Source organism: Ranitomeya variabilis, chromosome 2 (genome assembly GCF_051348905.1).
Source record: "Ranitomeya variabilis isolate aRanVar5 chromosome 2, aRanVar5.hap1, whole genome shotgun sequence".
NCBI classification, from domain to species: Eukaryota; Metazoa; Chordata; class Amphibia; order Anura; family Dendrobatidae; genus Ranitomeya; species Ranitomeya variabilis.
The window spans coordinates 37,942,501-37,954,938 of record NC_135233.1 but is presented as its reverse complement, the minus strand read 5'-3'; the positions used below and the strand labels follow the sequence as shown (position 1 = coordinate 37,954,938).

Here is a 12,438-nt window from a genome sequence, read left to right as displayed (position 1 = left end):
CAGTTGGCCGATTTTCTGTTCCTCTTGACATTGCCTAGAGCACAATACAATAGGAGGGGCCCAATATTTTCCCCATATGACTGACTTACGGAGGTCTCACATGCCCGGAGTCATTCATGCACATTCACTATGTGGAACATAACAAAATGTCAGATGACACGAGAGACAAGTCACGAGCACAGAATGAATTATGACACCATGAAATGTTATGGACGTTTCACAGTAATTCCCAGATTTTACAAATGTTGTGCTACAGAAGCGTAAACATTTCAGTCTAGAAGATTTCCCATTCCATGTGAACTAAATAGGCATCCCGGCCCTTTAAATAAAAGTAAATGGACACTCACCTGGGGTTGCTCTGGTTCAGAAAGGACATGCTGGGCACATAAAACATGACGGCAAAATATAGCAGGGGCTCGATGGAAAACTTGTCCAGTTGCTTCTTCAGCGATTTCTCCAACTCCACCCATCGCGCTTGGTGAGACTTTGCAACGAACCAGAGTCCGAAATAACAAGTCTAGAGGAGAAAAAAAAAAAAAAAGCAATTCCATATAAATCCACACACAAGACAGAATACTTCTCAAGACGTCTTAAGAGCAGGAGGCCGCTAGTTATGCTGCCCCACATAACACTGGTTCTATCCTGTATTTATTTCCACCTTATCTATATCAGGTTTTCTCTCCCCTCCCTGAGACTGTAGATGCTTTCTACCCTTCCCACACTTGAGATCTCTGTATAACTCCTCTCCTCTTAAAACTGCTGTCTCTAACACTGAGAAAAAGGTAGAGAAGAGCAGAAAGAGCCGTCAGCCACGAGTTATGATTTTGTATCTTTTTATTATTATTTTTTTTTTGCTTGTTAAAGAAGAACAGCAGCAGCAAAATGGCATAAAATATTAAAGGATTTGAAAAGTTGCTTAATTTTACATTTAAGAAGCAAATGAACAAAAAAAACAAAGAAGAAAAAAAATGAACAATTTTTGGAATTTGGGCAAAAAACATGAATTTGGGGCAAAAAAAACCCAAACTAATAGCAGTTGTCAAATGTATTTCTAGATTCCCAGGACACAGGGATACATCATCCGGATTTTCTTGGCTACTGATTGCAGTTTTTTTCCCCCCTTAATGATCGGTTTTTAGACCCCCTCATCGTGCATGTATAGGGTCCTGGCGTTGGCATGTAATCAGTGCAGGATTGTGAGAGCGGTCCCAGTAATGATCACGTGGCAGCTGATCGGCCGGGGCGACTAGGCGCGCTTCTGGTAATGAAATCCTAGTGTGTGAAACACGGGAGGCTACTCGCTGCTAACCGCTTCCCATCCCGCGGTCCTGACTTCAGTAATTGCCGCCACATAATGGAAAATATCTGCTAATTACGAGCTGGAAGACACTCAAACACCGGCGGCAAATTTCTGGGGAGGGAGGAGATTAAATGCTGCAAAATAAGCAATAATTGCCCTGTGTTCCGTTTGTTCAGAAGCCATTGATAGAAATGGGGTTAAATATTTTTAAAGTGACAGTGCCACGTAAAATTCATCCAATTTTGGGTTGTTAAAAGGGGCTCATTACTTGACCGGGGATCACCAGAGCGGCTCATACTTTTCCAAAATTACATGCAAAAAGAAATCGGAACAATCCTGGCAAATTTGGGACCATTATGCCAATAATCATGCATGGACTGAGCAGTAGCGCGCATGTCTGACCACCGCTCCATTAACTTCTATGGGACAGAGATGGCAAAATGTCAGTCCCATAGAAGTAAATAAAGTGGTGGTCAGTTATGGGCACCGCCACACTCTTAAACGAATATGTCAGCAGAGAATCGCACATAGTTCTTATGTTAAGTGTATTTACAATTTTTTCCCATATTAATGGGAAAAAAATTGCGATTAATAACACACACACACCTATCCATTATCAAAGACAGGTTGGCAATTAAGGTAAAACTTCTATATACTGTAGAAAACACAAGACCCAATCGCAATAGGTGATGTCACAGCTCACCTCCTCCTCCTGTACAATGACTGATAACACCTCTATATACAGTAGATAACACAGGATCCACCATTCACAGTAGATGATGTCACAGCTCACCTCCTCCTCCTGTACAATGACTGATAACACCTCTATATACAGTAGATAACACAGGATCCACCATTCACAGTAGATGATGTCACAGCTCACCTCCTCACCCTTCCCCCTGCAATGAACTTTGCGGAGATTAGAGCATGCTCAGATAACCCTTCTATACAAAACACAGACCATAGCAGCTCATGTCCATGTGCCCAAACAGGAAGCAGGAGTCTAATATTAGACCTCATAACCAGTGTGAAAACAGCAGGGTGGTTTTTTGTTTATTTTTCCATTTACTAATGCAAATACAATTTTTTTTTCTAATGCAGATTAAAAATATTTAAGAGGTTTTTTTTTTGGTTTGTTTGTTTGTTTGTTTGTTTTTTTACACACCCAGGTGATTGTAGTGTATGAGCTGCGTGGCTAATAATATTTCCCTTCCTTTTTGAGGATCTCTCGGCCATGAACGCTCTTGTCAGGTCTGCAGAGACGATATAAGTTTAAGCCCGAGGCACAAGAATGATTATGACTTCATGAGATGAGACCCATCAGAGACCAGAGCGCAGAGGAACGTGCGGAGACCCAGCTTTGTGAATCTACAGAGAAGGTATAGCAAAATGCCTTTAAATCTGGAATAAATGGGGACAGATTGGTGACAGACTCCTAATATTGTAGATTATCGGCTGTTACAGGAAATTCCATAACACTCCAGTAACGGAAGAGAACCTGGAAAGAGCAAAATCTGCAGCTACAAAGCCGCACTCACCTTCATGGAATCGACAGAAGCAAATGACACATGATATCAACTAAGGACCCCGATACACCCCACTGACCGAACACGAGGTCTGGGGCAAGTGCCAAAAACCATATCCCCAACACACACACAAAACACGTACTTTTTACACCATTACACTTTTACTTCATGTTCTTCACAAGGCCATGAGCAATAGACCGGCTCAGACCCTACGTGTGTACAGAAAAAAATACCCGCGCATGATCTAATCTGTGCAAAGGCTACTGTGCAGGGGAAAGGGGGAGGAGGTGAGCTGTGACATCGCCTATTGTAAATGGTGGATCCTGTGTCATCTACTGTATATAGAGGTGTTATCAGTCATTGTACAGGAGGAGGAGGTGAGCTGTGACATCACCTATTGTGAATGGTGGATCCTGTGTTATCTACTGTATATAGAGGTGTTATCAGTCATTGTACAGGAGGAGGAGGTGAGCTGTGACATCATCTATTGTGAATGGTGGATCCTGTGTTATCTACTGTATATAGAGGTGTTATCAGTCATTGTACAAGAGGAGGAGGTGAGCTGTGACATCACCTATTGTGAATGGTGGATCCTGTGTTATCTACTGTATATAGAGGTGTTATCAGTCATTGTACAAGAGGAGGAGGTGAGCTGTGACATCACCTATTGTGAATGGTTGATCCTGTGTTATCACCTTAAGGTTGCAGACAGCCCTAGGAATAGCAGAGCCGAGTTGGTCACTGGGTGTTAGTAGCAGAGTTGAAGGTAAGGGATAGCAGGACTGAGCTTGGTAGTAAAAGCAGATTACTGGATAGCCGGCAGGGGGAGCTGGAGAAGAGCAATATAGGACGTGTGGTTCATCGCCTGTAGAAGTATAAAGTAGTCAGATGAACAAGCGCTAGAAAGCTTTGAACAATGACATCAAAAGTGAATGTCGGGTTACCACAGCGGCCCAACATGAAAAGGCACAGCGGGAGCAGGCCACACGGGAAGAAAGCTGGGACAGGCGAGAGTCAGGGAGGAGGGGAGCGTCCCTGTCCCATCAACTAAAATGCCACTTTTCTTATAAGCAGAGGAAGGATTAAATGTCGGGTGGCACCTCTACATAGCGTAGATAACATAAGATCCCCCCACGATAGGTGACGTCACAGATTACATCTTCCTTCTCCCATCACAATGACCTTTACACACGCTCATTAGGTGCTACAATAAAGATAGGGGCGGAGACTGCAGATTGCTGCTAATGTAAATGTAAATTTCCTGAAACTAAGTCAGAGTCTAAAAAAAACAAAAAACAAATAATTAAAAGAAACACCAATGGCCGCTACGGAAATTTCAAGATTTTAAAATATATATAAAAAAAAAAAAAAAAAAAAACCCACAAAAAACTATATTTTTGTCTAACACCCAAAACAAACCCGATTTACACAAGAGGTCATTTTCTGATGACACATTCCATTTAGAATAGTAAACGTGGAGACTCGAAGAACGAAGTGACAATCTCCGTCAGGGCACGTTCACACGGCGTACAATCACTGATGAATTTACACAACAGGAATTCTGTAAGCGGCATTATCGGAACCTATTGTGCTGCAGGAACGCCGCTGTTACTATGTGCAGCAGACACGGGCGTGCTGCAGAGCTCACGTACCAATTTTACCAAGTGCTTTAGTCCAAATACAAAGTGCTCACCCCAGAAAGGTCACAGCAGGTCTGAAGGTGATGTAAAACTGGGAACGAGCAGCGGTTTGTGTTTTTTGTGCTATTTGAGACTTGGGAGCCGCCCGGCGGAATTTTCCTCCTTTCGCCATTGTCCAATCTATTTTTACAGGTCACAATTCGAAGGGAGGAAGCGGACTAGAATGTGTGGCGTTTGTGGTGGAAAGGGCGACGCAAAATGATAGATTACCAACCCATTGTTAATTTACAGGACCTCAAAATAAACGGCCAAAACCACCTACTTCCCTTATAACATGGAGGAGTTTATTCTGTGCCTAAAAGGGACATTCCCGATATAGTCAGCTCTAGCGAACTCGGTATATTCAGACTTTTATGGCACATCTGGAGTATATGGCATGAATGTCTTTTAGGCTAAAACTAAATTTTTTATATTTTATTAATGAATTTAAAATGAAACCTCTTCAAAATGGCTCTTGATTAAAAATTCACTACCGTTTTGTGTCCACAGCTCCTGTTAAGACCTATGTGTATCCGAGGCGACAGATGAAAAACAGTGTGACCCGAAGTTATAAACTTTTTCATCTGTTCCCTTCTTGCTCACGGACTGAATGTAAAGCAGTAAAGGAAAAATAAAAGGGAGTACGACTGTACGATCAGACGACACAATCGGTTTGTTTGTAGTCTGTTACTATGGAAACACATAGAACTACATAGGAGCTGCATGGCCTTTACATCAGGGAGGTGGGTACTGGGGTACCGAAAGGGGGGTCTAATTTAAAAGTATAGACGACACCTTTCTAAATACTGCCGTACAGACAATCAGTGATCACCTCATCCTATATCCTGCTCTTTCAGTGCCAGGATGGGGAGCGGCTTTAAAGAAGACAGGAACATAAGTGGCCAGGTATTGTCCTTATTTTAACCCTGCTGTTCCCGTGAGTATTCAGGGGTTTTTTTTTTGTTTTTCCTAAATCCGTCACACGGTTCCAGAAATATGGGCTTTTTATTTCTGCTTATGCAGAGGAGCCTAAAACCACGCCCCCGAGGATCCTGTGAGCCACGCCTACTTAAAGACTAGCACTAAATATAAAGGCTCCCATCTCTGGAACCGTATGGCGGATTTAAAAAAGATAAAAACAGTAATACTTAGGGGAGCAGCGGGGATGTCAAGGGAACAACAAGTAGCCACTTTTGACATGGTGACATCCCCTTTAAATAGTGCTTTTGAAGGAGAATGCTGTAACAGTAACGATAACATTAAAAAAAATCCTTATAAAAATAAATAAAGTAAGTCAATGGACACTCTTACCTCACCGAGCTCCAGTCTTTGGGCCACGGCGTCCAGACAATCCTGCCCGGTGCTGTCCACGTTGAGCGTGCACTCGATCTCAGTGGAGTTGAGCAGCCGAATGCGACTCACAAAACAGTTCTTGCTCAGGACATTGTACCTCTTGGTCCGCTTTAGCTTAATTTTGAAAGGCATGGCTGAGGACTGTGTTGATTTGTTGCTTGCCCCCCCAAGGGCAGCCCCCTCTTCACTTTATTTTTGCTTTAAATCTTTCGCCACAAACTACTTTTGTCCTCCAAGTGTCGGCATAGTTGTCCATACCCAGTGCGATCCAACAGAGGCGTCCGATACCTGGAAAGACACGAAAGAGACAGTGTGAACATACAGCAAAAAAACCCAAAAAAACCCACAAAACTCCACACCGGCAGCCGTACAGACGACGTAGTACCGGCTTATGACCGATGCACGAGCCGAAGTGGAGAAATAAAGAATGGTCTGTAAATGAGCCACGTCAGAACACTTCACTCCGGTTGCTATAGAGACTTACAGGAAAAAAAGAAGAGTGAATAACCGTACAATAATCAGGAACCATGGACAATCTGGAGAACAGTCGATCTGTAAGACTCGTTATTTATAGCAAAGCTCGATCCAGGATTCTGCTCCCACACAGCGACACATGCATTAATAAAGAATCCAAGAAAGAATATGAAAAAGAATAAACTCAGAATTCCTGTTATTCACATGGATAATAGCAGCACGAGGCAGACTCGGACCCTGTTTGTTTGTATAGAAGTGTTATCTGAGCATGCTCTAATCTGTGCAGAGGTCATTGTACAGGAGGAGGTGAGCTGTGACCGCCTATAGTGAATGGTGGATGTGGTGTTATCACCAGTCACTAATGGAAGAGAAGGGTAGGTGAGCTGTGACATCACCTATTGTGAATGGTGGATCCTGTGTGATCCACTGTATATAGAGGTTATCACTTATCAGTCATCATACTGGAGGAGGAGGTGAGCTGTGATATCACCTATGGTGGATCCTGTTATCTACTGTATATAGGAGGCATTACCAGTCATTGTACAGGAGGAGGTGGTGAGCTGTACATGTCATTGGAATCCTGTCTGTGATGATAATGAGACGCCTGAGAAGTCTTCTGTACAAAACAGAAAGTGTGAGTCTAGCACACATCATAGCAGCTAGTGTGAAAATTGGAGGATTTCAGGTCTTAATTCTCAGGAAATGAAGGGGTTTCGGTAGTGATATCAAAAGCTAAATGGGGCTGAACTATAGATGCCTACGTGGGAGCGCTGCTGAGTGGTCGAGCTTTCCGGAGCCAGTTCGGCATTGAGTATAATCAGAAAAGGCTAAAGCTACAAGGGAATTTTTGGTTGTGTGTTAAAATTGTAGATATATCGCACTCAAAAGCTGTCACAGAAGACTGCTTAAAAAAAAAATTTAAATTAATAAAAAGCTCCCTGTCAAGACGTCTGATAACAGGGAACAATAGCCCACATCACATTGGACTCCGCAGCTTCAGTTTTTACAAGGTATGAGCCCCATACAAGGACAAACAGCTCTGTACATGACTAGTCCATGACCAGAGAGCTCCGAGTGTCAGGAGCGGATCACCAGTTATGCCTCATCGGTCACATTCTGCTGCATAATCCAACCTGTGGTCATGACACACACAACCCTGAAATTCCACCACGAGCATTAACTTCAGGAAAAATAGCAGCTCCATGAGTGGTCTGACCGTGGAAAGCTTTACTTGCAACTGACAAAAATTCAGGGAAAATCCCAAAGTAACTTGCATGGGACTGGGATTTTTACCACTGTTCAAATATCTGGGTGCTTTTTTTTTTTTGGCGGGTGGATGGGACGAGGCACAACCAGGGCTTTGGAGTCAGAGCCCCATTTGGTGGAGTCGGAGTCATGGAAATTGAGGAGTCTGCGTCGGCGGTTTGGCTTACAGACTCCACAGCCCTGGGCACAACATGATGTTACTTGAGGCATAATGACTAGGCCTCTGGAGATTTTAGGACACTGAAAAGACCTGGTAAGAGGCAGAGAAACCCAGGATGCTGGGAATAGGATTGTCGATACAGAGGTGGTCCGGCTGCCATGGAAGACAGAACTGGATGCTGAACCAGGGTAGGCCGAACTGTTCTACTCCTCTCTAATAGCTTCTATTTTATTTTCCACAGCATTCTAGTGGGTTCCTCTCCACCTAAAGTGATGACTGCCATCCCATCCATCAGCTACTTTGGAGCCCATGGCTGACCACAGCAAGATTTGGTTGTACAGCGGATTCCACTGCCGAGGATCGGTCAGGTGGCTGATGGTATAATACAGGCAAAAACATTAAACACCTGCCTTTGATAATATATATTTTTTTTAATTTATTTATTACACATATACATACACACACATATTCAAAAGAAAAAAAAAAATCATGCAAATTTTGTAGTTTCATACATCTCGATCTTTGGCGGGTACAGCTTGAGCTTCAGACATGTCCTTTTATCAGATCGGCTTCAAAATTACTTGAAAATGACAAAAGACGAACCACCAAATACCACCGAGAACAATACAGCTTCACACTGTAAATAAGAAACGGCGAAGAAAGACATGAAAAGACTTGTTGGGCCTCTTGAAGTAGGGAGATTTTTTTTTTTCCAGTCAAAGTATCAAGCACAAGATCTTAAACCAAGTACAAGAGAAATTTTGGAATCCTTTTCAAAGCCGGAGCACTCCCTCACAGAAATATCTTAAATACACAGCCCCTCAGCACACATCCTACAGACAAAAACAGGCTTGTGCTACCCACAGTGGGGGCTGACAGAGAAACTTGGCCCTCCAAGCCCGATACTTAGAAGTAAGATTTAGGAGACTGTCGAGGAGAAGGTTTCTTTGAAGTCATTCAGCAATCTTTGACTGGACCTGTGGAACAAGACGATTTCAGGACCAAATTAAATTTTTTCCCCTAAGGTTTCTGGGATGGAGGGGGGCTGTAAAGCCACCGTGCTACAACTAATTGTGCTTGTCCTATAGCAAAAAAACAAACAAAAAAAAAAACAAAACAGATTAATCAATTCGGATATCGAAATGCTAACGACTCATTTAGGAGCTGGAATGGTCACCTCCACACTTCCCAGAAATGGATATAACCAATCGCGGGAAAAAGGGGTAAAAGGGTCTCGACTCACTGAAGTCTCTTTAGCGGACAACAAAGTCTCCCAGAAAGCAGAGTTTACGGGAAGGTTCTCTTGTGTAACGCCGAGATGCTATGTCATCAGAAAAAGCCGTAGCACCTAAACATAAATTCAGGAGGCAGGAAGCGGCTGTGTTTTTATTATTATTATTTTTTTTTTATTAATTTTTTATATTTGTGGCTAAGGCTACTTTCACACTAGCGTCGTGCAAAGTGCACTGCTATTTTTTCTCCATAAACTTGCATTAGCGACGCAGTGCGACGCATTGCCACACGTCGCAACCGTCGTGCGACGGTTGCATCGTGTTGCGTCCGACCGTCGCCACCAAAAAACGTTGCTTGTAACGTTTTTTTGGTGGCGACGGTCAGACGCTTGTAACGTTTTTTGGTGCGTCGTTCCCGTCTTTTCCGACAGCACATGCGTGGCCGGAACTCCGCCCCCGCCTCCCCGCACCTCACAATGGGGCAGCATCCGCTGCCCCCGTTGTGCGGCGCATTCACTGCTAGCGTCGGTACGTCGCAACGACGCAATTCGTCGTGCATCGTACGACGCTAGTGTGAAAGTAGCCTTAAAGAAAAAAATTGGGTTCCCTTTACAAATCTTGCAACAACTTCTTTGTTTTCCTGCACATTCAACTTACTGTAGATCATATCTGTGGTCACACATCAGAAACTACCGTCCCTTATCAGACCATCTCAGAGGACTCACTGATGGGGGTCTCCGTTAACTCATTCAGCACCAACCAACAATAGGCAGCACAACAAAGACCACTAAAAGCAATTGGAGCGAAATTTTTGATGAAACCCAAATTGCAAAGAAAATATTTTTATCCCCAACTACATGGATAAAATCTGAAAATAGCTGTGATTTTTTTTTGAAGATGTCTCCCCATCTTACACAACGCCATCTGGTCGGACCTTTCATACATTCTTCTGAAAGACTTGAGATTTTGTGGTCGTACTAATTCCAGACTAAACTCCTGCGCAGCGCTTGGCAACACGTGAATACTCCAGACAATTGCCAACTCTTCGAGCTCTGATTCATGTAGACTTAGAGGATATAGAAGGTTGGCATTTCACCAGGGGTAAGTGTGCCACCTGAGGCTCCACCAGACAGATTATTATTTTTTCTTCCCTTTCTAATCACATACAAGAGTTTTAAATCTAAAACTACACATCTTATTCCCTTCTTATGTTCCCGCTAGCTCATTCATAGGATAAGGGGGTCCCCTCCATGGCCAGATGACCCATTGGGACAAAGAATGAGCTTGATTATTTTACCTAGGCAAGCAAAAAGACTCTGGCCAGCAAATAAACGGGATTGTAACATGGTCACTAGTGATGAGCGAACGTGCTGGGATAAGGTGTTATCTGAGCATGCTTGGGTGCTAACCGAGTGTCTTCGAAAAATATGTTCCCGCAACTCGATGTCTCACGACCATGTACCACAATAGCTGTTCACCAGGCACATAAGGGAAAGGGAAGGAGGCGGCAGGTTTTTGTTTGTTTTTTTACGGTTCTCTTTGTAGTTCAAAAGGTGCAATTTTTTTTGTATTTTGCACACAATAATGTGAGTATTGGCCATTTTATGTCGCCGTCACCACTTTTTAGAAGTTTGTGAATTTGAGGCATGGGTGGCAAGTTGGGCTAAAAAGGTTTAAGCCAGATTTAGGAATTGAACATTATTTAAAAAGTTACAAACTCACTAAACTAGGTTAGGAGGAGAAACTAAAAATTAGTTCTAGACACAAGATGTGTCAACTTTAATCAACCATGATGCAAACACATTGGTAAATATTTGGCACAAATTATGGCAAAGCTGCCCAAAAACAAAAAACGGCCTCTCGAATTCCACAGGATCCGACAAGATCTCAAAAATTAGAGAGGACTTTTATACTTTTGGTGGGTTTTTCAGGGTGGGATATGGGGACAAAAAACATTTGACCATTACGGACTCAAAAAGTATCAGTTTAGCTACGGTAAAAATGACAATGCAACCTAAAAGTTTGGTAGCCCGTTGGCTACTGGACTCCCAGAACGGTTCTAATCTTCTCCATTGTAACAGTCAATGAACAAAAGTTTCTGTTCCACATTCATGGACAACCTGCGAATTTACAGCTGTCGACAGGCTCCAATTCCCCCGATACCATGCAGAACTTGGTACACAGGATGGCAGCGCAAATCATTGATCTTCCAGGTGAAACATCTGTTACTCTGAAAAGCAACTAAAGTCGTCGATGAACATTTCACACAGGATTTAGATGGATTTACTGTAAAAGAATAGAGTCTTTCACGACTCTGGAGAAAGCCAAGATTCCACCTTCATGCTTGCTCAGAACAAGCAGAGTACGATTACTCCTCTGCCGAGTTATGCCAGGCATGCAGATATTCCTACCACAAAACCCAGGACATAAAAACGGGTTGATAAAACGTTTTGCTCATTAATTAATCTTAAATTAGGTATTACACAGTTCTGGAAAGTAGAATCTTGAACTAAGCAGCAATTGTCTTCACTATTAGACATTTGTACCAAACGTTGGTGAGCTTTCGGTGCCGGATTGTGAAGTCCATTTTTTTTCCCAATCTTCTGTTGACTGGTGCGAGGATGACTTGGTTTTCCCAATGATCATTTACTATTGTATTCTCAAAATAGTAAGTTAGCCACTATCAAATTGGGGTAACAAACTGATGGGGGTCTGGCTGCTGGAACCCCAACACTGATAAGAATGAAGCTATGGAACCCATGAACTGGTATCTGCAGACCACCGGCTTCACATACGTGACCTACGCTACATTCGTTGTCTACAGTACTGATGGAAATAGTGGAGCGCTGCACTCTGCCTTCTCCAGCAGTCCCATGCACAATAATTGAAGTGAAGTGGACGCCAAGAATAGGCATCTCCAATCCATCGAAGACGGGGTTCTGCAGACACAGATTCATGGATTCCGGAGGTCGATTCTCAAACAAAAGGGGTCCCAGCAATAAAACCCCATGAGATCATTTTGTTACCCCCTTTGTTCTGGATAGGGGATAACTCTCTATCTTGGGAATAAACTTTTAAGATCTGTAGCCAAAAGATCTGAAGTCAGCATACCCAGCAAGAGGGCAGGAAAGAAAAAAAAAAAAAAAAAAAAAGTTAAAAATTTTTAAGATCCCCCACCAAAACAAACAAACAAAAAAAATGCAAAGACACTGTTCCCATTACATTTTGATTTTCAAGCTGACGATCAGGATGAAGTACTGAGAAGTGATTAAGCTCCTTAGTTAAGTAGAAATATAAGTAAAATAAAATAAGTATGGGTCAATTTTGTTTTGCCAGGAAAAAAATAAACCAACAGTTTTTGCTCATATTTTATTCCTGGCCCCTCATAAATCTGCATAAAAGAGTACTATCCTTTTTGTTTAGTTTTGTTTTCTAAAATCCGCCATAC

At 42.7% G+C, this 12,438-nt stretch overlaps 1 protein-coding gene across 1 annotated transcript in view; it reads right to left on the bottom strand.

The window, feature by feature from the left end:
* The window catches only part of PTPN14 (protein tyrosine phosphatase non-receptor type 14), a 97,396-nt gene that overhangs the window by 68,833 nt on the left and 16,125 nt on the right, over positions 1-12,438 (bottom strand). Inside the window, exons 2-3 of the mRNA XM_077282281.1 lie at positions 5,817-6,146; positions 348-517 (exon numbers count right to left, since the gene is read on the bottom strand). Of these exons, the coding sequence (XP_077138396.1) occupies positions 348-517; positions 5,817-5,990 (344 nt within the window). The 5' untranslated portion in view covers positions 5,991-6,146. The remainder of the gene's footprint in view (positions 1-347; positions 518-5,816; positions 6,147-12,438) is intronic.